Source organism: Chaetodon auriga, chromosome 6 (assembly GCF_051107435.1).
Source record: "Chaetodon auriga isolate fChaAug3 chromosome 6, fChaAug3.hap1, whole genome shotgun sequence".
Taxonomy (NCBI): Eukaryota; Metazoa; Chordata; class Actinopteri; order Chaetodontiformes; family Chaetodontidae; genus Chaetodon; species Chaetodon auriga.
Window position 1 is genome coordinate 26,583,996 of NC_135079.1, and position 27,907 is coordinate 26,611,902.

The 27,907-nt window shown below is 41.4% G+C and overlaps 1 protein-coding gene across 2 annotated transcripts; it reads right to left on the reverse strand.

Moving 5' to 3' along the window:
• Positions 1-11: 11 nt before the first annotated feature.
• Positions 12-27,810, reverse strand: nup93 (nucleoporin 93). 2 transcript variants are annotated; one of them, XM_076733703.1, is made up of 22 exons: positions 27,684-27,810; positions 26,528-26,708; positions 25,662-25,779; positions 14,510-14,572; positions 12,616-12,744; positions 11,652-11,726; positions 10,072-10,164; positions 9,748-9,887; positions 9,437-9,569; positions 8,569-8,726; positions 8,268-8,433; positions 7,986-8,079; positions 5,036-5,227; positions 4,821-4,947; positions 4,629-4,701; positions 4,150-4,194; positions 2,641-2,757; positions 2,403-2,521; positions 2,142-2,259; positions 1,849-1,932; positions 1,584-1,712; positions 12-351 (listed from the first exon to the last, which is right to left on the reverse strand). In XM_076733703.1, the coding sequence occupies exons 2-22, from the start codon at positions 26,704-26,706 to the stop codon at positions 241-243; spliced, it is 2,463 nt and encodes an 820-aa protein (XP_076589818.1). In that variant the 5' UTR covers positions 26,707-26,708; positions 27,684-27,810; the 3' UTR covers positions 12-240. The 2 variants fall into 2 exon arrangements, with proteins under 2 accessions (XP_076589818.1, XP_076589819.1); XM_076733704.1 differs by lacking the exons at positions 25,662-25,779; positions 26,528-26,708; positions 27,684-27,810 and adding an exon at positions 20,050-20,402.
• Positions 27,811-27,907: the final 97 nt, after the last annotated feature.

Below are 27,907 nucleotides of genomic sequence, written 5' to 3' on the forward strand. Positions count from 1 at the left end.
TAAAAAGACAACTGAAAAGCAAACTTTTTTTATTCCAAATCATCAAAGATACAAACATGAAGGTTCTGGTCATCAGGAAAGTAGCTGTGTGTGTGCGTGTGTGTGTGTGTGTGTGTGTGTGTGTGTGTGACTTGGCTTGAAGGGTTAAGTTGGGATGAGATGAAGGTTCAATGTCAATGAAGGTTCTCATAAGGATACAAAAGTGTGTGTGCGTGTGTGCATGTGTGTGTTGACATTGTCTCAGTTCATCATTAATTCCATCTGCACCAGTCTTGCGTTGGTGTCCCCGGCCATGTTGTAGGGAATCATACCAGCAAAGGTGATGAGGGCTCTGGCCTGGCTGCGGAGTTGCTGTTTGGAAAAGAAGGCAGCGGCTTGTTAAGCATTAACATCCTGCCACTGTAAGAAGAAATGGCTTCTGCACAGCTTAATGTGCCTCAGAATGAGCAGGGGAGACACTATGGTAAAAAGCGTGGGTGCGTGTAATGAGCTGCAACTTTACAAATAATAGCACCAGCTACCAGGTCAAAGGACAGGTCGCCTTTCATTATCCTACACATCACAGATGGACTTGAGACTACTTTCAGGTACCATGGACTTTATAAAGACAACAGATGCTGACAACATCAGTGTAAGTTATTCATGAAGCAATGCAGGGCTCCAAAATAACTTCTTCCCCTCACAGCACTGATGCTTCCTACTGAAATTTTTGGGAGCACTAACAAAATAATTCAGGAGCACCACTTGCACAGCACTCATATTTTGTCCACCTTAACTGTATTATTAAATGTTTTGGTAATAAATAGACAATTTAAAGAAATAACAATGTGCTATTTTATTTTACAGGAAAAAGTCACGAAGTGAAGTCACGCCTGAAGAGGTTTTCCATGACTTTTTAAAGGAGGGCTGCTGCACCTCCGAACACTAGATACTGGGTGTGCTATAAAAAACATAGATTTATATTATCACAAAAAAGTTTAAACTGTGTTTAGATTGTGTTAAAACTAAAAAATTTCTATAGAATTACCAGAATTACCGCCTCACGGTTGTCTATCTCCCCTTCTGTTCCTGACTTGTGGCACTGAATAATGGCATTTGTTTGAATTTTGTCATAATTGGTGTATGAATTCTTGAGCCAAAAGTGGGTTTTGTGTCTAATCAATCTAATCAGTTCCTCCTTTAGTCCAAGCCAACATTTGTGCCAAATTTGAAGAAATTCCCTCAAGGCGTTCCAGAGATATTGCATTCGCGAGAGTGGGACATACATGGAACACATAATGCCACCAGCCATGGCTCTCGCCAACGTGCAGGCATGAAAATGAAAAAATAATAAACAGAGGGCATATTTGCAAGTCACGCTGGTGCTCCTAGTCATAACATACTGTAGCACTGTCTCCGAAAATGGTCGCAGTCTGGAGCCCTGCAATGTCAAGGTTTTGTTTTGTTTTGTTTTTGCAATGTTAGTAATGAAAAGCTTACTTCTTAATTTAAAAATGTCACTATTCTTGAATTATAATTCTGTTAGGTGTAGCTATCATGCTCTAATTCAATATTTATCTCGTTCAGTTTGTCCCTCTTCTCACCATGTCTCTGTCCTCTACGGTCCTCTGCGGTCGTCCTGGTGTGCCTGCTGGCGCCCCCTTCAGGCGTTTGTGCTGAGTGAACAGGATGTTCATGGTGGCCAACAGCACTTCAGACAGGTTGTGGCGCACCTGGAAGCACAGAGGAAATTCACTAAATATTTGCTTTTAGACAGAGTGAAAGAATAATGTCTGTGTTGTTAAAGTGTGAAAAAAAGTGTGAAGAAAGTGTGAGAGAGCCTTTCAAGTGTTCAGATCTTGATCTCACCTCATCACTGAAGTTCCTGAAGGCAGCCACTCTCTCCTCAACACTGTCCTGACTGAGAGGAAGAAGCTTTAAACGCTCCATCACCTGACAGAGACACAGAGGAGGACACACAGGAGCTTCACATATCCATTATGACTCCAATACAATAACCATCATAACACTGAGTCTGTGACAAAGTCGGACTTCATGGAATGAATCTTTCTATGGATCCATTCTCTGACTGCACTACTTGTTCTAAACTGAGGGGCTCTGAGACAGCTCACTCCTCTCTGTATTATCAGAGCTGTACTTACATCGTAAGCTCTGTCAATGTGACCTGCGTGGTACTCATCGAAGAACGTGGTCAGGTCTAACAGCAGGTAGAAAGTGCTATCGATGGACTTCTCTCCTGCTACGCCCTGAGAACGATACCTGCAGTGGAAAAAGGAAATTATTCAGTTTTATGCATTTATATGATCCTCCTGATTAGATTTAAGTTAGTTAAAACTGCGTGTGCATGCGTGTGTGTGTGTGTGTGTGTGTGTGTGTGTGTGTGTGCATGTGCGTGTCCTTACCTCTCTGCAATAGCCACTGCAGTGTTTTTTAGCCTCTCCTTGTTGGACTGAGGAGCACTGACCTGGGCAATGACCGGACTCAGCAGCCTGTTCATCAACTCCAGCACCTTATCTGGATTCTACACAGACAAGAGGAAAAGAGATGGAGAGACAGTGAGAGGACTCAAAGCCAACAGCTGCAAAAGACAGCAGCATTGCAACATATGGATGGCGAGATGACAGAGAAAGTTCTGCTCACCTTGGCCAGCTCGTAGAGTTTGACCGCCTCCTCAAACAAGCCCTTGTTCTCAGCCTCTAGAGCCACTTTACTGATGATAGCTCTGGTGTCCCCAGCAAACTTATCTATGACTCCAGGCTAGAGGGCGGAGGAGAGGAGATCAGAGTGAGACTGTGGGTGCTTTTCATTGTGCTAACTTATGCCTCTCTCTCCTCATGGAAAACGTGAGCAACGGCCTCGTGCTGTTATTCTTACCACCAACAAGAGCCAAGAGCATTTTTTGTGAAAATTCAAAAGTGTCAAAACAACCATCAACATCAAACAACTAAAACTGTACCGCTGCTATGTTTTATCTGACATACAGTAGCTGCACCCAAATGGCCTTTTTGAATTTTTCTGGCTAATCAAAATCTCAGTTAAAAGCTTTCTCTACCAGGTCATTTTCCAATTATGCTTTAAACTCAACTTCTTCCTGTCTCATCACAGCCAGAGACTTGTATTATCAATATTACTCTTTTTCTAAACACTGACTCTGACTAATTTTGATTGCTGGTATTATAACACTAGGTTGGACCCTGTGAGGTTCTAATTTCTTTCAAGTCTGAGCGACATGACCAGCATACTGGTTTTAAGCATAAGCATTTGGAAAGGACACATGTACAGTGTATTCTTTGTACGAAATGCACTAAATACAAGAACTTGGATTTGCCCTCTGAAGATTTAAATCCAGCTAATGGCCATCTGTATTCTTATACATGGCAATCTTGCAATCACACAAATAATAAACTGTCTACCTGAGCATGTGGTTCCAGTGTCAGGAAAAAAATATTAGGGGTGGGGGAAGACCTTGGCTGCCTTGACGTTACTGCTGTTGGACGGGGTCTTTTGTTTCATCTCATGTGAGACCATATTTAAGGTGTATGTGTATTATTAAACTACAAGGCATATACTATGATAGTGGCATAACATGAACAGAAAAAGGCTATTTTTATATATAATCTTTGATAGCAATTATTTGTATTAACTGCCAACACTAATTTCATGATCCTTGACAAGCTTAATCTTATACTGAAAAATATAATCCATCCAGAAAAGTTTTTCTATGTGCAGCATGATAAACCTCCACTACAATATGAATGTAACATGTCATTAGCCCAGTGGTAACATAGCTAACAATCCTCGATCGGACAGTATGTAAGTAACAGATTAGAAATGTCAAGAAAATTTGGAAGCAAAGGCTACAATGAAGCAATGTAAAGAGCGTTTTGATCCATGACAGTGGACCAGTGTCAGCACATGAAGGAGATGTGTTGAAGGAAGGCTTCTGTCCTTGTCTGACTGGCTGAAACCCCCACAGAGAGCACAAAGACACAAAGAGTGACAGAAGAAAAATGTGACGCAGCGAAAGAAGAAGAGAAAAACATGTCAAGAGAGCAGGTGTGAGGCAAAAAAACAAAACAAAAACAAACACAACAACCACAGAGGAGATGAAAGAGGGAGATGGAGAGATCAAAGACACCATCTTCCTACCTTCCTGCTGCCGTCCTTTTCCAATCTCCCCAACAGCATGTCAAACTGTAAAAAAGACAAAAATACCACATCAAAAGTGGAACTGTAATACCAGAGGAATAGGTACGCCTACATGATCAGGTATAGTGCAAACCTTGAGATAAATCCTTCTTCATCAAGTTTATCATATTCTATTTCTTTTATGGTCTGTGTTTTAATAAACTGTAGGTTAAAAATCATACACCCTGCTCAACCAAAAACAAGAAGAGAGCACAGCTGAAGTCCAGTAAGCGTGGACAGCAGGTGTATGAAGTGGCCACGTGAGGTGAGAGAAGTGTAATCTGTGCCCATTTGAAATATTCAGAACCAAGGGAAAGGGATCGTTTTGTGTGCATTTGCAAAAGCTGACAACAGATGTGACTAACCAAGTGAAATCCTTTGTGAAGTTAAAAGGCATCGTGTTTCTCCTGAGGGTCTCTATGTAAATGTGAGTCACTCACCTCTCGACTCTCGATAACAAGTTCACTGACACAGCGCATGAACATGTTTTCTCCCTGGCTGTCTTTCTCATTGCTGCAGAAAGACACATACACTAGGAATTAGAAACAGAGGGATTATGGGGAACATTACTAGACACAAGCAACCTCCTCTCCTTTTACCAGCGATCTGTATTACACAGTGAATGTACTGACCGTAAGAAGTAGAAGTACTGCAGGGCTTCACGTGGATCAGTGGACTCAAACTTGCGAGTGTACAGCATGAGAAGACGGATAAAGTTGAGGCGGCGTGCCATGGGAGGGTCACTGGGCTCCTGACTCACTACAGACAGGTGAGCACGTTTTGTTAAACTAAAACTTCTCTCTCAAGTACACACAGCCTACAAAATAAAGGTGGTTTTTACACTCACACAGCTGAGCGCTCTGGCCTGAAGACTTCAGCAACAGCCGTAGCTCATACAGGGTCAATGCCACGTGCACAGCATGACTCCGAAGTCTCTCGACACGAAACAAGAAGGCCACCGCCGCCTCAAACTGAGCTGTCAGGAACAGCACCTGGAAATAGAGGAAAGGCTGCTGGCTTGCGGAGAAATGGGACTCTCCTGTGGAAAGAAGATGACAGGTAGAGTTGGTTTAGATGAGAACGCGATACATACTTTTTGAAGTATTTCTGTATCACGTAAACCTGCATGTTATTTCAGGTGGAGAGAGGTTCATGTGTTCTGACACATTTCACTTGCGACAGTCATTTGAGACTCTGGTGTCATCTTTCTAACCTTTGACTACCAAGTGCAAACATTTATTTTGTCCTTTTCCTGTCTACAGTTTTGAATGTCACCATCACAAGCAAACTAAAATCAGCACTCCTTTTTGGATGGAAGATGAAGCAGAGAGTGAGTAGTCACAGGAGAAAAAAGAACTGATGCTTTAACTGAATGGAATGCTTTGATTAGTGAGCTCACGAGCTATCACAAAGTCCAAAACATCAATATTTCTATAATTCTGCAACAAATTACGCATTAACTTCTGTAAATACTCAATATTTTCACAAAATGACTGCAAATGAAGTGGACAGTGACAGGAAATAAGGGGGAGGGAGACGAGGGTTGATTTCCAACAAGGGTAATCAGTCAGACTCAAACTGGGAACATTGGTTAACACGGTCAGCAGCAACATCCCAAGATGACCAGGACACTCCTCCAATAACAAATCTTATTTTACGCTGTCACATCATCACGCTCCAATGTCTGTGTGAAACATGAGTAATATGTTTCCAGACAGTTCCACCAGAGAGTTCTATACGGCCCATATTCAGTGTTAAAGTTAAGCTTGGAAGGTGGCAAACCCAGGTTTTACTTTGGCACAGATGCATCTCTGTGGAGGCAAACAAACAAAGAACAATATGATAAGAACATTAAGCAGCTCACCAGACCTTGAGCTACACCAGCTCCTCCCACACCGGTCAAATAAATGTGGAACATTAAATCCTTACACTGACAGAGCCGACAAACTAACACACTAAACACGCTCATCTAACCAAACTCCCTGCAAGAATTCAGCAAAAGTAAAAAACTTCAACAGGTATTTAGTATTTATGTCCAATGTCATTACTGAATTTATTTTAATGTTTTAAACTAAACTTTCAGTTTAAGTCCGGATCTATACACGCAAAGTCAAGGTTTGGCAGTTGCTATGGTAACTAACGTAAGAATTTGAGTTTGAAGTTGAATTTTGTGAAGCGCAGATACTGAGTCATCAAGTTTACTTTTTAATTATAATCCTTAATCCCCTTGCTGGCTGAAATTTTGAGGAACAGAACAGGGTGGACCATGTCAGCCATTTTCTAGCCTTATCTCAGACTTACAGCACTTTAGTTCAAAAAGCATACGCGCATGAGAGATGAAGAGAGGAAGCGAGTGATGAAGAGAAAAAAAGGAGGAGATATAAGAGTGTGAGTGCGGCTGCAGCAGAGTGTGCAAACAAGAAATGAGACAGAACAAATGCACATGCAAGGAGACCACATGTGGAAAAGGAAACAGTGGGAGGAAAAAGGGAAAACAACAGCGCAGGTGACAGGAGAGAGAGGGATAAAGGATAGCAGGAGAGGACAGGTGCAGTGAATGAAGGACAGAGAAGCAGAGAACAGACGAGGCTGACTAGGCTGGCAGTATGTGAGAGAAATGAAGAGAGGCTTTGGCTTTTACATCCCGCTGTGAAGCAAGATGGAGGACTGTGCCAGACAACCAAGGGAGCCGAGCAACACAGAGGAAACAGAATGAGGCTTCAGGCTGTACTTCCCAATGAGCAGAGGGAGTGGGAGAAGCGAAATGGTGAGGGTGAGGGCTACAGAGAGAGGGAAAGAGCGCAGCCTTATCTGAGCGCAGCAGCATCGGCCCGTGGAAAAGGCAGCACGCAGGGGAGAAAAGTGAGCTCTCTCAATCTGTCAACTGAAGGCCTAATGACCTTATACTCCCCTTTTTGTGTGTTGGGGGGCATGTGGTTGTTTAAGAGAGTCATTTTATTGTGAAATGAGTTTGGTGGAAAATCAAAGTCAAAGTGTGTCTAATAGATCGTGGCTTCACTTGAATTGTGTGTCTGTATCACTGCTTCTGGCTGGCTTGCTGTCAATAGCAATGGTTTGGTGCTGTAGTGTTTGAAGATGTTCACCATATCAACCTGAAGGAAAAAACACGGTAAGCTGAAATATTCATAGCAGTTTGCTTTTTGCTTGTTAAATTATCCAGGAGATCCTGATGCTTCGCTCCTTTTGCTATTCAACTTTCAGCTCATTTATTTATGTTTTCAAAGATGGCTTAGCCATATCTACAAATTGAGGTTTTTCTATGAGTAATGTATTTCACTTCATCTGCAGCTTCCTTTAACATAAAGTCTATGGTTACACACTATTAGCACCATGATAAGAACAATAGTTTTCTATGCATATTGACAGCATAGGTGAAAACAGAAGGGATTAAAAAATACAGTTCAGGATGTCTAAAGCTGGTAATATGGAAAGACAATTAGAGAAGAAAATGTCAGAAATCAGGATGCAAAACAGATATACCAACACACCACCAGTACTCACACTATTGACCTGATAAATCAGGTTATGAGCTACGATGTGGCTGATCCACAGTAGTATAGTTTCTGCGTTCCTGTCAATATAAAATTTAGTGTTTCCGTTGCATTGCCTCAGTTATGGCTGTGGCCAACTAGTGCCGCAGCAATCCCCGGCCTCATGTGACCTCACGTAAAAATGATTCCACATACTAAGGTACTAAGATTTTATAGTTGAGAAAAAGAGAGGCCTGGTCTTTTAGAGAGCTTTACTTGAGCTGAAACACAAATGAAGTTTCATACCATAGTCCTCCAGCAGCTGTTTCTGTAGCTGTGGCAGGGTCAGTCTGTCCTGAGGAGAGCTGCCGCTGTCATCATCAAAACACACCTGGTTCAGCTACAGGAACAAAACATGGACAACACCGAGTGTAAAAATCATCACAATAAATCCAACAACTCGGTTCAGAGGGGGACTGTTTTATCAAAAAATAATATCATTAACTGGTCCTCTGCTCCCACTGTGCTAATGCTTGAACTTGGCAAAATATACCCAAAAGAAAAACAGCAAGATGAAGTACACGACACCTTAAGCCAGAGGTAGTCTTCAGTCTTGTCTGCCACTTCTCCGTGGTTATCAGTGATGTCACATTTCCCGATCAGGCAGTAGACAGCTCTCTTGTAGGGGTCAGCGCTGTTCCTCAGCACTCTGCGGTAGTGGAGGCGAAGCTTGTTCTCTGAGGTCGGGGAAAGGCTGCAGTGCAGGGATGAAAAGGCAAAACATATGAAAGGACAGGGGGACATTATAATACATGCGGACTTTCCTTGAGTGATGTGGGCTTCTCAACATATAGAAATAAACAAAGATAAGGAGCTGAGATGTTCTCACCGTCTGTCAGGGCTGTTCATGTACTCCTGAAACCAAGTCTTGAAGTCTCCTAGCTGATGTTGCACTCTGTTCACAACCTGCATGGCTGCATTCAGGTCTCCACAACGCAGACAGTAGTAAATCACAGCCCACACTGGGTGGCCCTCTATCTCTCCATCCTATTGCACACACAGACATTGAATACAGTGACGATTACCATCCACTGACCCTTTTCTTAGTTGTCTTTTTTATGGATTTCAAAAAAAGATTCTGTCTTTAGGCTATGTGTGTGTGTGTTTGTATGTGTATGAGCAGGATTATTAGTTACACACTTTGTCCAATTACTGTTCTCCACAGGGATTCAGCAGGAAGATGCAAGAAATTATGCTTTGGTAAACCAACCACATCACCAAAACACTGCCACCTACTGACCTTTTCCAGTGGCTGTCAAACAGTCATTGAATCTGGGGCTCGGAACATGCCGGATGAGGCCATGTGAAAAACTGGTCTGCTACAGTCTGCTGCTGAATTCTACATTTCATCCATTGTAATGCAGTAGGGGTTGAATACATTTTGGACATTATCAGTGTACATATGGATCTTCACTTACACAATGATCAGCTTTTAAACGAGCCCTAAGCAGTGATTTTGGAGGTGAAAGCAGAAGAAGATTTAATCTTATTGTTTGTGACATGAACATAAATTATATTTTTTCTAATAAAAACACCATGTATTAGTTCCTGCTCACAAATATGAGCGAGCTAGGACATGAACGTAGATTATGATACGAATATTTGGCACCCTCAGGCATTTTCACAATCTCACATCTGGTGTAATGTAACTGGCATATTCACACAAACCATTCAAAGTCTGTGTTTGTGCATGTTACCTGCATGCCAGGCAGGGACCCTGGTAGTTTAATGTTGAGGAAGCTGCGGACTAGTTGGTACGTTCCTGGCACTCCTCCTAGTTGGGCCTGATGGAGGTTCCCAAACACTGTCACCATGGTGTAGTTTTTATAACTGGAAGAGTGGAGACACAAAGACATATACTGACACACTGAGGTCATCTCCATGGTGAAGTTGTATAAATGTATACTACTGTACATCCAGTGCTAACTCAGACACACTAAAAGCTTCACTGCTTCAAAACCAAGACTAACCACCACTGTACTTAAGAAAAACAAAAACAAGCACTCACCTGTTCTCAAGGAAGTTGAGCGCCTGGCGTACGAAGGCCATTTGCATTTCAACAGACGTGCGACTTTTGAGAGTGTCTTTGGCTGGAACCAACAACACATCTGTCATCTGCTTCACCATCAGCCACATGTCCAATACATTCTGGAGAGGGGAGAGAGGGTGGCAGCCACAGTTACATAAGGATGTGCATAGAGAAAATAGAATGCATACTAGCTGTGGGAGTAAAACTAACTTCCAGGATATTTCAGCAGAGGACAAAAGAATTCAATCTGAAAATAACTTTCACGTTCATTTCATGGAGATGTGAAAAGAACAATGTTCTCACCTTGTCATCCAGGCTTTCTGCTACAGACGCACACAAGTCTCCCAGATTAGGCTGAATGTGGCCATTCACTATCTTCTCATTGAAAATGTAAATCTGGAGGAGGTGATAAAAGGAGAGAAAGACAAAAAAGAATTAAAGGTTATAGCTGATAAGCTGCCCAAATTGTAAAATGCTCAATTTCTATTTCTGTTTAAAAAGAAACTGAAATCTACTGACAACTCCACCCTCAGCTCCAAGTAAGAGCCAACACTAGGACCATCGAGTGAAGCGGTTAACAACGAAAAACAAGAAGAAGAGAATCAAAATATTCAAAAGGTCATCAAAGAGGATGACAAAAACTAGACAAATGACACCGCACGCGATGTGTCGACACATGGTCGGAGGAAAAGCTACATTTAACGTACTGCGTTATGTAGCAGATTACAGAGAGAGAGAGAGTGAGAGAGAGAATTATCCAGAGTCCCCTCTACCACTCAATCAATCGATATGTTTGATCTGCCACTTCCTGTCTTGCTGTGACCTCATTCTAACTCAACAATCAGGCCGAGCACATCACAGGCTTGGAACACAGCACAGACATGCTAGTTTACATTTGTGTTTGTGTTCAACTCACTTTAACTACAGCTCATGAGGTGGATTTCCTTTAGATTTAAAAATCAACACAGTTATATTGATATGAAATGTGTGGGTGGTTTACAGCAAATAGGATGAAACAGACGCTATTGCTGCATTGACTATGGCAACGTTTTCCCTTAAAGCTGCAGTAGGTAAGATCGAGAAGTGAGCAGACTTAGCCTGAAAATTTGAACCAACACAAGTTCCACGTCACTCCCCCTCCCTCTCTGCTGCACTCATGCCCTGCCTCCAAGCCCCTTCTCCCTGCGGCATCTGCGTGGCTACTGTGACAACCAGTAACGTTAGCCTTAGCATTGGAAACAAGCCAACTCTGCCCAGCCGCTACATCACAGTCGCTAACATATCATATGTGCTGTAGAGTGTTACTGTAACAATCACCATATTAACTTTCTGGTTATTTGTTGTCTTAGCCGTATATGCTGTTGTTGGCAGCGGCGGTATGGGCAGTTTCTCCTTTGCGGGTGGCTGTTGCTCCGCCATAGCTTTCACTAACCTCCTGACGCCGCTCACAGAGCTGTTTGACTGAGCAACAGTCGGCAGCATGAGCGGAGGGAGGGGGCGGTTCGCAGCGTGTGTGAGTAGTGATTGACAGATGTCAGACACTCCCTCAGATGCTCCTCTGGCTCTGATTGGTTGTTTTGTGTCGGGTGCTGGACTCTTGCAAATCGCAGTAGGAGCAGTAGGTGGGACCAACAGAGCCGTTTTTTGTTTTTGTTTTTTTTCTTTTCACAGATTTTCAGTTTCATGTACTGCTGTCTGTGTATTGGGACAGCTTTAGCAAATATGACCAAAAATTACTTTTATCTAAGTTACATACTGCAGCTTTAATTTCCACATTTTATCACAGGCAATTATTTTGAAAAAAATAAAAACTACAGAGATGTTATAGAAATAGTGTCACCATTACATAGCTCATCCATTAACTGATGCTGAAGGCAGCTCACCTGCCGTCCATAGGCCACCTCCACGCTGTCCAACGCACTTCTTCCTGGAGCTGTCACTTCACTCACAAAGCTGGGCTACAATAACAGAGAGGCAACAGATGACTGAATACACTGCACACAAGCAAGCAGCATTTCCAGAAGGAATGAATAAAAAAAAAAGAAACAGGAGCACCAGTCATGTACCAATCTGTCAATTGTGTCTAATGTAACATCATCAATTAGCATATTAAATAAATCCTCTTTTTTCATGCAGAATATTTCCAGCCCAGACAGAAGGACAACCTGTCCACAGTGTTTCTATGCCTGTTGCCCAATGCATGCTGGGATAGGCTCCCACAGGATGACACAGGATGAAAGTCTTTAACATTATTCAGGGAGAAGACAAAAATAGTATCTCTGAGTCTCAGATCAAATGGCTTTTCTGGTTCGTTTAGATGAGTGGGAAGATGACTATAACTAAGAAATTGGTATGTGAGACCTGAGACTGGCTTTTAAGTAGACACACATTCAGTCCAAGATTTTTAAATGTATTACAATATAGATGTTTTTGTATGATTGTGTGAATATTTTAATAGGAAAAGAAATTACAAATTTGCTCATTGATTTAAATGATGCAATATTAATATCTAAAGCTTTCTACAGTCCACAACTTCAGGCACAAAAATGAAGTCACTATTATTTGTTAAATCTACTATACTGTAGACACACTCAGACACAAACAGACTGATTTTAAATAATTTAGAAATGAGCTCTTTTTAAATTTTGTTTTTTGTTTTTGTTTGCAAGAAATTTAAAAGCTCAATAGTTCCAGCAGTAAGTGTTCTGCAAACTCAAAATGAGCTTTCCCATTAGGTAAAGGTTTGGTTTGTCCCTTGAGGTGAAGATACATTTTTCCTTTAGTCATCTCCCCTTGAACTGTGGAGGTCGTTGCTCCTAAACCAGCTCTGTGTTGTGTGACTTGTACCTCCACGTCTTGACTGAAGTCCAGCGCATCCTCTCCTGCACCAAGTAGTGTGTGCAACACTCTCTGCTTCACCTGCTCCCACTGGACCAACATGGACTCACGGTGGTACTCTTCAGCCAAGAGGAACGTCTGAAACATATGACATTTGGAAACAGGTGCTCAAACGTACTGTCATGTGTGACAGCACACAGCTTAGGACATCCTCACATATTGCATGTTTGCATATAGCATGCAAATAAATCATGTCAGACCAGGAATGATACTCCAAATGCTGAGACAACTTTGAAGCAGCAGGTGTGACTCTCAAGACACGCTAATGCCGCCTCACATACTAGATGCTAAATATCGTGATTCATTCATGTACCTACAGTATTTTGCAATGTTCACTGACACACACACACACACACACACACACAGTGGTTGTATTGGCATCAGCAGATGGTTGAGTGGTGATTATAGAATTTGATAATCATATATAACTTTATATTAACTGCCTATATACATGTAAGAACATTACAGTAGCTACACAACCTAGGGGACACTAATGCAGCACACAAAAACATACATGTAAATTATGTAAACTGGTCTTACTTATGACGTGTGCGCACGCACTCACACTCACACACACACACACACACACACACACACACACACACACACACTAGATTTAGCAGCAGATTCCGGTCAAGATTGCACTCCTCCTCCAGGACATAGTGCAGTCTATTTTAACTCTCCGTAGAGACTTAAAGTGAGATAATGGGAACGTGAGATAATTGAATCTTGCAATCTCCAGCTCAGGGAAATACAAATGTAGACTTGAGCTTGAAATATGTAGAGCTATCCTTTACTTGGTTAACTTGGCTCCTGCCAGGATGTCAAAGCATTTACTTTTATCATTTGTTTGCACAGCACAAGTTTAACAAAGACAATGATGGAATCAAGAGCCTGCAGAGCAAAAATACCAAAGATGAATTCGAGCGAATAGAAAAACAGTTTGTCCACCAGAGAGAAATGAGCTGGTTTATTTTTTAGCTGCATCTTAACTGTTATGTCAGGACATAATAATCATAATTATGGTGTTCTTATCAACAGTGTTTGAATATTATGTGTTCCTGAAAGAAGATTAAAATCAGCCAATGTATTGTTTTTGCAAGTCTCAAATATCGATATCAGTATCTGCCTTAAAAATTGAGAATTGGCTGTGGTAAACAGGCTTTAAATGTAAATGAGATAATATTCAAGTGGTTACTGTGAGACTGAACAACTCAGTCTAAATATGTAATTTAACAGCCCAATAATAATATGCTTCATGTGATGTATAAGGTACAGACAGAAATCTGCAGGAACATCTTTGACATCTGCGTTCTTTTTAATCTTCAGTGCATTTGAATTTTCCTCCCATGCACATAAGTCCCTTTTTCCTCTCTCAGGGAGCAGAGAGAGATAATGGGAACGGCAGCTAATTAAAAGCAAGGCCCATTAGCTCTGCACATCAGGGAAGCCATTTCAAAACCATTCCCTAAAGGTTCACACCACAAGGACTTTTAGATCACAGCAGAAATTCCAAAAAAAAAAGGCTTTAAGTGTTCCTATATTATGATGTGCTAATGTTCACACACACTGCAGTGCTGAAACTCATCTGATCTTGAAAAACTAAATATGAGGCCAACAGCAAACCACTACTGTCTCTGACTATGGAGTCTAATAACTGTATCTGGTCAGTTAAAAAAAGAATGAAAAATAATGAAAATAAACTGCAATGTGGGCTCTGTATGCCGGTCTGAACGTGGAGGTGCCTTTGAACTGGTTTCCACACTAAAAGATTCAGATTCTGTCACCAGTCTGTAGTTCTTCTTCAACCTGAGAAGCAGTCAGACACTGGGCAGATACTGACCCTGCGGCGAGAATCCTCGATGGCTGACAGAAGGGCGTTGTCCCTCTCGTTCTTCAAGAAGCCCTGTGGATGAGGTAGAGACAGACAGACAGGAGACAGAGGGAGAGGACGTGATGCGTGAAAAACGCAGGGAGAAAGAGTGAGAGAGGAGAGAAAGAGAGCAGGAGATATTAGCTTGAACATTCAGAACAAAATGAAGCAGAGATAAACTGTGTGCAGAGAGCTCTAGGGGGACAGATTTAGCAGACGCACCATCATTTACTCTATGGGAGATAGAGGCTGCTTCTCAATTCTCCGTTCTATTTTTCTCTGCCCTTCCTTCCTGTGCAGTTCTGTACACCATCAGGACTTCTGAAACGTTTGGTCGCTGTTCTAGACAGGTATATGAGCAGGCCAGAGAGGGGTCCATGCTTTTCACACGCCATTTTGCTATGAGACAGCACTCAAGATGGCTACCCCATACACAACCCTCCTCTGAGCCTTCCTATGAAAATGGTAATCATTCACATCCTGCTCAACTAAATAAAAACTACTTCTCTTACACACAAGATCAGAGCTATCAAGTGAATTAGTGGTACACGACAGTCTTCGTTGGGGACAGACATCTGAAGAAAAAAAAACAAACTGATGAATATATTTGTTTTTTCAATTGATCATCAACACCTCAAGAGGTCACAAACAGCTACCACAATTTACAGGAGACCTGGATGATGTTTAATGACATTTACATTGCCAGTAGGATTCTTTGGCATTTACCATTTTTTGTAATCTGTACAAATATACATATACATAGTTGTTTTTTTCTGTTCTGTATCTTGCATACTTTTAGTTTTATTTTGACCTCTTTATGCCACTGTGCTTGCTCTTTGTAACTTGCTGGCTGTAACGACTAAATTTCCCCAGTGTTGGATCAACAAAGTCCCATCGCATCTTATTTTAGGACTGCAACTAATGATTAGTTTCATTATTTATTAAACTACTGATTCTTTCTTGAGTTATCAAATTAAGACAAAATGTCTGAAAATAGGTCAGAATGGGTGTCACATTTTCAAAGTTCAGAGCTCTTCAAACGTTGTCTTGTCAAATTAACAGTCTAAAATCCAAAGATATTTTACTTATCAGTACAAAAACACAACGCATTTAATCTACAATGAGATAGAGAAAACAATAAATCCAAAAACGATCACTCAACAATGATCAAAATTGTAATTTCATTTACTGTCATCTTATAGTCACATAATATTTGAGAACAAACTAACCAAACACCGTATGGTGAGGTGAGGTGCCAGGAAAGCAGTCTTTGAACAGTCCATGTTGATTTACATTGCTGTACATTTGCTTCAATATACAGCATTAACGGTCATTAACACAAACTGCAGAACTGAGGAGAGAAACTGTCTATGATGCTTCGCTTTCTGCTTGCATTATAGAGCTTAACCAAGATTCTTTACCAGCTCTGTTGACTTGGAGGTCAACACACCAGCTGAAATTGACATTCCTGAGATGTAAATGAAATGAAAACACTGCCACTCCTTTTTATGCAACAAAGCGAGAGACAGGCCGTATCCTCAGAGTTTATATAACCACAGGCTTCTACCTCTGACATAATACTCCCTAAGTTGGTGGAAAATTGTTTCTCTGACAAATAATAGTATTTTAATTCACTGGTGACGTTTTTGCCACCATCAGTGTTTGCGTCTGAAGTATGTAGGATCATTTTAGCTTGAGGTCCAGGCACCTGATGAGAGACACAGCATTTCTCTAAGCTGATGAGAGATTCTTCTGCTCTACAGGGATGTGGGTGCTTTTGGCTTCCTCCTCCTCCTGTCTCTCCTTCCTCATCACCTCTCTCTTGCATCCCTATCCCTCCACCTGCTCATTGCTCTGCCTACTTCGCTCTCATTTCCTCCCCTCCCTTTCTTTCCAAGCTCTCATCCTTCACCTCTGTCTGTCATTGCATTTGTCTGTCCTAACAAATGAGAGCAAATTGAAAGCAAAAGGTTCACTGTGAGCATGAACAGCGATGTCAACGACAAAACAGAAGTGAATAACTCATAATTGACACAGCAGAAAACTAAACCTTACTCACGTTAGAAAAGTATAAAGACAATATGTCTGGGCCAATTAACCTGGCCTTAATGTGGTATGCTATCAATATGCAACGAAACTGGATCACCGCCACCGGAGCTGATGATGCAATCAAAATGATTTACAGGCGCAGCTCTAAATACCCTGGTGCTTTCCAGAAAAAAATAAACGTCTTTTCAATTGCAGGAAGTGATGCGTTTGTCCAAACCACTGCTGCAGTGGGAGGACTGGTGGACATAATACTAAGCATAATGTGCAGCACATAAAGTAAATGTGGAGTGGTATCCGGGCCTTTTGTGCTTTATTTCACTTGATTCCTCGCATGAATAGACAAGTTGGTCAGCAAAGTCTTTTTAATAAATTGCTTGAGAATAGGTGGAACTGATCAATTTCTCTCTCAGTTAGGAGTTTTAGCATGTCTATTGTTACATTTACAAAACCACAGAAGATCATCTGACATGACAAGAAGTCTAAGTACAGTAGCCTGGATGTGACACAAAAAAGGAAGTCCAACCAACTCTCATATTCTGCTGTGAGAAAATAGGACAGTGGTGTATTCTGTTGCTGCAGGTGTGTGGCTGTACATAGAAATAACTGCTGCACTGCATTGTGGGCTTTACTTAACATTTCCAGCAGCTGCAAGAGCATGCACACACATACATTAGGTTTTCATCACTTTTGGGGACATTACATAGACTTTCATTCATTTCCTGGAGTCTTACCCAAACACTTACCCTAACCTAATCTTAACCCAAGTCTTCACCCCAAAATTTAATGATTTACATTGTGGGGACCTGCATTTCGTCCCCACAAGTAAGATGAGTCCACACAATGACACTGTGAAAATAGATTTCTGTCCCCAAAGCATGAGCAGTACATGGACACACACACAGTTTTTTTTATTTCACATTTCTTATTGAGGTCTTTATAAAAAGGAAACTATGACACAAAAGGTGAAAAACTTTGAACTCCATCTTGCTCAATCATAGTGGTGGACAGCAGCTATGTCATGGTCAATAATGTGCTTGAAATTTAAGAACCAGCAATCATTCACAGGTCACAAAGTAACACTGACAGAGAAAGACAAGAAGACCGGTCAAGCTTCTTTACATCTTTGCTTGAGAACTACTGATTTAGAAGGGCAAAGAGTCAGTTTTATGTTGTGGGACAAATCTGGTGGTGTCTTAACTTTGGAAACTGCTCACGTCATGGCAGAAATCATGTGTACGAAATGCAGTTTATTTTAAGTTTTGCTGTTGCATGGCATGACATTGTCTGACATTATGAAAAAATAAAACTAAAAGGTCCAGCTTGGTCTTGGTAAAATATTCAGTACTATTAGTCTACTTGAATCAATTAAGAATGGAACTAAGTTTCTCTCTCTCCTCTGCCCATCTTGTCCATTCCTCATACCCATGGTATCCCTCCACCCGCTCCCTCCCTCCCTCTCTTTCTTTCTCCATCTCACTTTAGGAGAGGCTAAGAATAGGTCTATATTTAATCACTCTAAGCAGAGGAGAGCTCAGGTCAATGCTCGCTGGAGAGCTGCACTGGAAAAGGGAATAGAATAGAATAGAATAGAATAGAATAGAATAGAATAGAAAAATTGTAGCAGAGGCTTATGGGACATGAAGTACAACTGGAGTCAAAGACCTTTTCAATGCTATCGTTTTGCTGCCTGTTGCCAGCTGTACTTGTACTGCTAATATCTTTGCTTATACAAGACTTTTTGTGCCAAATGTAAATTGACAGCTAAACCAACGACTGTGGCCAAAATTCCCATTTGTCTGAGATTCAAAAGCTACTGTTAGGATTTGTGTTAGCATCAGGATATTACTTTTGCACAAGAAATGTCACTAATCCACTAGATATCACTTTTTTAAAAAAAAAAATTGTTACCGTTACAAACTACCGAGTTTGATTAGGGAATAAGTAAAAGAAAAATCTAACCAGATTTATTAAATTCTGAGAAGACTTCAAAGCTTCAATCACAGAAAGGCCCAACATCATTGTTGCTAACATCACAACTGCTTTTTAATTCTGATTAGCACTAAACAGTGTAAAGCCTTGGCATGTTGTTTAGTGTGACCACTCTGTATCCAGCATTGCAATTCCTCCGTGCATTCATTCACAAATGGCCCAAGTAAAGATAAGATAGAAAAAAATGTGTCATATGAAAGAGCCATGTTGACACATTGAGAACATACACCTTATCACTTTCAATGACCAATTCAGTAGGTGTATCTAAAGATGTACATTTTCCATTGCCCCACCCCTGTATCGTATATCCTCAGAGATCTGCAACCCACTGTGAACACCCACAGCCTGCTGACCAGACAGCCCAGAAGCTTCTACAGGAACATGAAAACAGCCACAGAACCAAATGTAATAATTACAGATGAATCAGGAAGTACAAATATCAGATGTACATCGAGAAATAAAAGCTGAAGTGGTAAAAATGGTAGCACCAAGGGCTATACTGTCTTCAGTTAAAAATATAGATTTGAAGTTTCAATCTTTGTCTCTAATTTCTGCTACAACATGAATTATGAAACATCAGTGGACATCTGATTGCGTCTCTAAAATTACATTTTACATTTTTTACTGTAACTCAAGGGACAAACGTGACCATATTTTAGGTAATCACATCAAATCAATACTTTAAAATTCATGTATTTGGTGAGCGTGTGCATGCGTCTCTTCAAAAATACATGTTAACATACACACATGCTCATTCTCTGTGCCAGCCCAAACAGGCCCTCTTTCTATTGGCCTTAGTCAAGACAGCCATACTGTCTGAGCCTGAATGGAATCTTAGAGAATGTTCGGGGAAATCAGCCAGTCTGACTTTTCATCGCTTTCAATCTGGCTTCATGCTCATTACACACTATGAGATGTGGTGTAGAGATACACAGTCTGGAGGAATCTAAAGGCTACATAAGGACACAGTCGAAAGGCAGTTAAAGGGGAAATAAAGACCAGGAGCCCTGCTCTCTGTGCTCATCATCGTGGATGTAAGAGTGGGAAGATTTCTTTCCTCATTTGCCATGACACAATGAGCCGACCAGTCCAGTCCAGTGCCTGTGTGCATGTGTGTGCTTGTGTGTGCGTGTGTGTGTGTGTGTGTGCGTGTGTGTGCGTGAGAGAGAGACTGAGAGAGAAACCCCACCCTTCACTCCTTCACTTCCTGTGTAGCAATAATATATACTTCAAGTACAACAGCATATCTGTTAACACATATATAGATATACTGCGACAGTGATGTTTGCCCATTCATTTTATACAATCAGCATCCTCTCCATGGGTGCCATACAGCCACAGACAGTGCAGCATAACCAGGAAAGGGATGGACAAAGACAGAGAGGTGACAAAAAAGTGTGACAGACAAAGCACATGCCTGTCTGTAAGTGTGTGTGTGCATGTGTATATTCATGTGTATAGGCAATACTCACTCATGCTGAGCGCCTGCCTGCCTGGCAGACAGACTGACAGATGAAAAGACAGGATGAGACAAGAAAGAGGAAAAAATAGTTTTCGTTTCTTTGTCTGTGCCCAGGTATCTGGGCTTTGACAGCTCAGGAGACCTGCATCGCCCCTCCGCCTCTGCGTCCCTCTGTGTCGCTGTGCCAGGGCAGCAGCAGTGGCCGCCATTCTGGGGCGTGTTCCTTGTGCCCTTTTTCGAGCCGGCATGGCGGTCCGCTTGCAGCCTTTGCCTGTTCAAAAGCAGGCCAGTGACTCTTCAGCATGAGCCAGAGTACGGAGTGGAAGTGCCACATCAAGACTCATTGGAGGTGGTTTTATTGTCGGAGGGCTGTACCAACTGAGTGCTCAGACACAGGGGGGATCCACGAGAAGGAACTATGGATTCATATAGAATATCAATTCCTACTATCAGCTGACACCCCCCCTCCCCAGCCCTCATCCTCGCTTTCTCTCTCCCCCCTTCACTTCATCCCAGCATCTCTGGCGGCCCTCTGCCTCCTCCCTCCCTCAGCCCCACTCATTTTCTTCCTTTTTTATCCATCTATGCATCCTTCCTTTCCTCCCTCCCTCAGCTCAATGCAATTACAGTAATGGATTTTTCCCCTTGGTTGATGGCTTCCGACATCCTGTTTTGAAATTTGGCTAATCATGCTCTTAAGGGTCATGTTTAGTTAATGAATGGTTTGGGAGGCACATGTGGGAAGGGAGGTGGGGGGGTATTCCTATATACAGGCTGGCTATCACAGCATACGCAGAAGCAGGCATGCTAATATACACGCCTCCACTCGTAGTCTTGTGCACATGGCACAGACTCATTCACACACACAGGTACATGCCATGTAGCTGCATTCATATGTGCAGGCCAGCACAGACAGGATGAAAATGAATGCGCCCACGTGCAGCCAAATCTACGCTAGACACGCATATTCATTCAGAAGCATACACAGAGACACTTCATAGGCCAGCAATCGATCGCGACTGACACATACAGGCGTGCAAACACAGCACAAGGAGCCTGTGCAAGACACACATCCTGTGAAGCTATGTCAGTAGTGTTCGTCTATCTCAGCAGATGCTCCGAGCTTAGCCAACTGCATCCGCTGAAAGCATGCCATCACTGCTGAGGGATATGCGTGTGTATGGAAGGAGTTAGGGAGGGCAGAAGAAGAGAAAGGGAGGGAGAGAAAGGATGTAAAAATGGGCGAGGGAGGAAAAGAAGGAAAATCAGAGAGGAAAGAAGGTAAAGTGAAACAGAAAAGATGAGTAATTAGAGGGACCAGCTGAAAGAGTGAGGTGGGGAAAGGAAGAGAGCGAGAGAGAGAAAGCGACAGAGTCCTGGCAGAGAAAGACAGCGAAAAGTGAGACGAGGACACGGAGACAGAAAAAAAGAGTCGCCATTTTTCTACCAGCACTGCTCTCTGCCTTCCACTTCTCCAGTTTAATTTTTCTGTCCCTTTTTTCATGCGCTTGCTATCTACATTCCATCATTTCCCCTCCTTTTTTCTTAATATGTCTATTTGTCATCCTCTTTTGTTTACCATTATATGTTACTTGATCACAAAGACGACAAATAACCCTGACGTGCTGCATACCGAGGCACGGCGATTCATCCATGACAATTACCAACACACAGAACATTTAGTACAAGTGAAAAACTGGTGGAGTGTAGGAAAAGGATTTAATTGTAAAGACATAATTCTATGCGCAGATGTGTTGGTAGCATTAGGGTTGGGTGTCAAAAACCTGGGGTTTTTTTGGTTTGTTGAACAAACACTTTGATATAATTTCACAAAATATTAGGTCCTGACAGACATTTAACTTGATATAAACTTGAAATTTTTTAACTTTCTTTAACAACACTAATACAGTGGAATTTATTACCACACAGGGCTGCACAATATAACATATGTTGCACATGCTACGACAGAAATAGTGCAGAGATACTAGAATGAATACTGTAGATCTGAACCAAAGTGCTGCAATTACAATTGGAATCAATCAAATTCAAATGATCGTACCAAACCCTCTATGCAATACTATACAAATAATAGTGACTAGGATGATGGGGAAAAAAACCTTCTAACCGTATCAACATAAGCAACAACATGAATAGCTGATGTCCTTCCATTTTAACGACTATGTAATAATTCTGTACCATTCAAGATATCTTAAAAAATCCTATCACATTACAACTGTAGATGATGTAGAACTAATCATCAACATTCTTGGCTAGTCATAGGTATGACAACAAAGAAATCTACAATTTTATCACAGCTCTGCAGGCACAAAATGATCATTTATATTCTCTGTTCACTTTAAAGGATTGTGTTTCAGTATCATGGAATTCAGGGAGAAACTGCTTCTTCAAATATTGTGCAGAAAAATATTAATATCTGATAAAAGGCTGAGACATAAACATATCAACATTTTAACGCTACACTGAGAGAAGCAGGATGAAAACTGAAAGTAATGAAGGGAATCCATCATTAAAACTGAAAAAGTTGTCCAGAAATATGGTCCGCACATAACTAGCTACTCCAACATCCATGAAGCCCTAAATCTCTGTCTATATAGCCTTCTTTAGTAAGATCCTCACTAATTTGCTTTCAGCCATACATACAGACACATCATTCACGCACCAATTCCCTCAGTGTGTGTGTTCCACACAGGAACTGCAGAGGAAAGTATCAGCTCACTCATGCGAAACACACACACACACACACACACACACACACACACACACACACACACACACAATATGTTTGGATTTTAACTGTGTCTTGTCTATCAACCTCCTGTCCCATGGCTTTGCGTCATTTAAAGCAATATTCAACCATTCTAATATTTTTTGCATTATTTCAGTGATCTTAGGTAGTTCAACAATTCTGGTGATCTCAACATCCATCTCATAAACCTAGAAACTAGAGAGTCTCTTCTGTCATTTCCTCATCAGACACACCCTGCAGCTGCTACACACTGATGTCAAGTCCTTCTATAGTCCAGTTTAACTGGAGACGCAGAGACACACATCGAGCTCAGAGAAATGCAGCAAATTCCATAAAGCAGGACAGAGGAAGAGAGAGGGGGCAAAAAGCGAAGCAGTACCAGGTAGAAGAAAAGGGTAAAGAACACCAGAAAATAATAAATGCTTAAACCCCGTCAGTAATGGGTAAATTGATGTTAAAAGAGTACTTCTGCCACACTGTCATGATGGACAGTAAAAAAAACACTCAATAATATGAACGCCACAAATTAATAAATGCTTAAACCATTTGAGCAACCCAATGTTAAAAGAGTAGTACATTGCATTTCTATAAAACTGTCAGACTCATGTTGGAGAGTTTTTTAAAAAAGCATCAAAATTGAATGCAACAGAACTAGAGATGTCGTCTTTTTTAAATCTACACATTTTTCTTCCTGGTCAAATTCTGGAACCTATATTACTGACAACGCAAACAGGCCACCAGTTCAGTCAGATATTTATATGCGTTATGCTAAAAGAGGTTTACGTAGCCTCAAGTAGCTAGTCTCAAGCAGAGATGAAGACCGGTCTACAAAGGTCTAGCAAGCTCACTTTCTAACTCCACACTCCCAGATTTGTCCATTTTTGTCGTCTTTAGCTTCAGAATTATACACTGTGAGATAAGATACTGTACAAGGTAGAAGTGAACTGATATACAGGAACTCCATCCACACAGAAAAAGTTTGTTTTCCAGTCCAGGGGCCCAAATATCTGAAACCAGAATGTGTACTGCTGCATCTTTGAAATAAAAGGATTTCATTCAAGATGTCTCGATTTTTTCTTGAGCTATTTCAATCTGGTTACCTTTCAGCTAACGTTATCAGTATGATACAGTAAGTCAGTTCATTTTACCTACTAGAATTATGCCTTTAAAGTGTAATCAATCCTGCAACAAGAATACTGTAACACTGCTTGTTTTTACTGACAGTGATGCTGTTGCTGCCATGGTTTGTCTTCTTATAACATCTCAGCACCAGTTAACCTCTTTTCTCCTCAGTGTACTTTGTGGCATAAAGTGACTGGAACTCTCTCAGCAGGATGCTAATTGGAGATGTGAAGGAGGAAACAAGTGTACTGCATTATGTCTTGGTGTTGGTCAGAACTCGGCTCGCTTTTCTTTCAGTGGTCTACTCTCAAACAGAATTCACCACAAGCTTTCCATGTTGCTTTATTTCTTGCTGAACTGACCTCCTGAGTCCGATGCATTTTTGGCTCCTTGTCAACACCCAGTTAGCAGTTAGAATAGTCGGTCAACTACTTGTATACAATCTCATGATCTTAATTAAAAGAGAATTCCCACAGTGGCAGCAGCCTTATTTGATGACAACTCATCTCTGTTTTGGCCAGACCAGAAAAGTAGAAACCGAGATGTTGGAGGCTTTGTTATAGTCCCATTATTGCTTTAGTCTATGACTGTGTTTTCAGTGGGGATGCAGTGATCTGATACTGATATTTGACATTGGTCTGATATTGACGCAAATATCTGGATCAGGTATCAGTGACAATGGGAACAATCTGTTCAATTCAATTCTATAATTACAGCTACGTGCACACACTACGTAATGTGTCAACAGCAGTATACTGGGCCATTTTGCTCGAAGGAAGGAGGGAGTTACCCCACATAGAGGGAGCTAACAACAAACACGTCTTAGGAGTAAGTAACAGCCGCCTCACTAATGGTTAAAACTATAAACGAGTACAAAAATAACATTTACCAACGTAAACCACCATGCTCTAAAAACTAACCAAAAAAATTAGCAAACTTAACAAACTTGTCAGTCCAGCACTAGGCACAGGGCGGGGGGCGATGGAGGAGATTGGGGGCTGACAGTAACCACGTGCTCTTTCAGTCCATCAGCCAGACCCATCCAGGCTAGCATAAATCCAGCTGACCAAGAGGGTCTCTATGGCTAAATAAATAAAACTGACTTCATTTGGCTGAGCAGGTCTATAACACTGTCTGCTCATCAGTACATCTTCTAAAGACACAATAACCTTTCTCCACTGCTGCACAAAAACAGAGCCTGCTGGTCAAGCTGCAGGTCTGTTTCTCCATGGGAACAATGAACTCACTGAAGTGCCTGTGTCTGTGTGTGTGTGTGTTTATGTGTGTATCTGTTACTCCTTCAACCTCCACCCCTGCCAGTCCCTCATGACAAAGTTCAAATTTACAGCCGTTTTTTTCTGACACACTTTGCAGGGAATTTTCAGTCTTTCCAGGGACAACCAATGCCACCAGCTTTAATCATCTGTATTCAACACAATTTCCATATGTTGGCCAAAAAAAAAAATGTTTTAATTCTTGGTTGTTATCTTATTAGTCAGACTGTAAGTCAATGTCTGAGTCTGATGTACAGTACGCTCAGCAAAAGATGGTTTCTTAGAGAAAGACCTATCACTCTCTATTGTTATGATAACTGAAACTATATGAACTGGACTGTCTTTTTGCATTTAAAAAACAAAACAAAACAAAAATAAAACTGGTGAGATTTTCTCTAGTGAAGCATACGTGTCATAAGACTAGCCCGACTCTAGACCAGCCTGGTAGGTAATTCATACCTGTATGTCAGTGTCTTTGACTGGCTCCAGTGGCTCAAAAGTGGTGGCAGCACTTAGACTTTCCAACCTCTGAGAAATGTGGAAGATGTCTAAACCTCTGGAACCAAGGAGGATTGACCTGAGAATAAGACAGAGAAGTTGTGAGAATGAATGAATGTAATGGAAGAAATAAATAGAGACTGACAATTAAATGTAGTTTTTCTTGACAACCAGCAGAGGGAACAAGAGGCTTGGCTACTACTGCACTACTATCCATTTATTTAAAGTTAATATCAAGTCAGTTCAAAACAAATTACACAGGGTTCATGGAAAATTAAACAAATTCTAACATAAATGCTTATAAGAGACTGAATCTCAATGAAACCTTACATATTTCCTTCAACGAGGAGCCTACTTTGATAAGTGCTGCTGCAGTCTACGTTTCATCAAAAATCTGGCAGCCAATTGTTCTAGTAAAGTATATTATTCATGTCCACTTAAAGATTCTAAATATAGGATTTAAAAGTCAAAATCAAAGCCAGGACAACTATGGGCATCCAAAATATTTGGATTTCCACGGCTAGAAGAGGGTTATTCAGTCAGGAGAGCATCCTATGAAATGGTCTTGAATGCAATCCATTGATAAAATCTAAACTGGTACCTATCTAATAGTTGCTAAGTATCTAACCAGAATAAAGAGGGCACATCAAAGTTGCAGATGAGGAGTATGTAAAATGACAGGCAACTGTTTATCTTGCAGAAGTAGATGGATTTATATTAGAGTCTGTATAGGTTCTGTATGGAGCACTATACAAGAACCTCCTCGAATAACAGAGGTTTTCTGAGTGTATGGTATGACTCTGTGTGTATGGGACATATTTTCTTACGCTTTTACGTCAGCGGCATCTTGTGAGGTGCGGGTCAGGGTGCGGGATCGAAGCCTCTCCCCTGCCTGCTGGATCTCCTGTAGATTCCTCTCAACATGTGGCAGCTCTGACACTGCTTCTGTCTCAGCAGCTAGCTGCTCTGCCTGCTGCAGCAGCTCCCCGAAGCCCTCTGCATCCATACCTCTAGACAGAGAGAGGACAGTGTTAAATGAGTAAATACAAAGACAGCATGTTTAGATTATATCAAAATACAGCTGGGAAATGGAGTATGCGGTACAAAGTGAGGTCTGTAAACAGTGATGCAGTCTTTCTTTCTTGTTTAAGTGACATGGAACAATGACTATGAGGTTAAATTGTAAACTTCCAGCTTCAATTTGAGGGCCCTCAGATCTGTAGTGGGTAAACAGTGTTTTACAGATTCTAACGCAAACTTTAAGGGATCACAAATAATTGGATTTATGTCTTAGCAAAAGGTCCAAGACTTGATTCATGATTTCTAACCATGTAAACAACGTCATATTCAAACAAAAGGTAGCACTTTAACCATGATAACACCTGTATTTCAAAAAGGCAATACACTGGAGTAAGTACAGGACAAAAAACATGGGATGTATTATTATTATGTATGTATTATTGATTAATCCACCCTCATTTGCTCTGTTGACAGGGACTGAATATAAGATACACATAGTTCGCGGTTTGTCATGGACTGTATATTTTGACAGTGCATCGTTCCGTTCAGGTATTCCACTCATGCAAGTAAAAGAACACCTTTTGACAGCTCACATAAATGTGCAGCGGAGGCAGAGTTCCCTAGTTGTCAGGTTAATTTAGCGCTAGCAGAACGCTAACATCACGGCTATTTAGTTTAGAAACAAGCCTTACTTGTGACAACAAAAAGGGGGTCTGAGGGGTAATTTCAGTTGTCAGAACGGCGAATCTGACATCTAAGTTACAACCATGATGACAACCTCGGGTTTAGACATTTAGCTCCGTTAGTATAGAACACTGGTTAGCTTCATGTCAAAATGAATGGCGTAGTTAGCCAGCAGGCTAAATGGCTAACGGCTAACGTTTCCTCGCGTGGTCGCAGTTGTATCAACTTTAACATCTTAACATATGGTTACACACAGTTGCAGGCAGACAAGCTTCATACCTGTTGTGTGGGACAGATGGAAGTCTGGTCCTGTCTGTGTCCCTCGAGTGTGTTTACAGTTATTGTCTCAGTTTTGCTCAGCAGAAAAATGACATGCAGGAAAGTACATTATTTAGCCCGGCACTTCTGGAGTCGATGCTGATTGGACGCTTTCGACTCGTACCGGATATCACACTTGTTTGCCCTTTTCAAGAAGTAACAGCCCCTGCGCGCCGCCTGCTGGA

Coding starts and splice junctions, on each gene's coding strand:
- nup93 (XM_076733703.1), bottom strand. CDS start 26,706: ATGGATGCAGAGGGCTTCGGGGAGCTGCTGCAGCAGGCAGAGCAGCTA. Junction 10,165..11,651: donor AGGTGGCCTATGGACGGCAG/GTGAGCTGCCTT, acceptor CACCTCCTCCAG/ATTTACATTTTCAATGAGAA. Junction 8,080..8,267: donor AAGACTACCTCTGGCTTAAG/GTGTCGTGTACT, acceptor TTGTTCCTGTAG/CTGAACCAGGTGTGTTTTGA.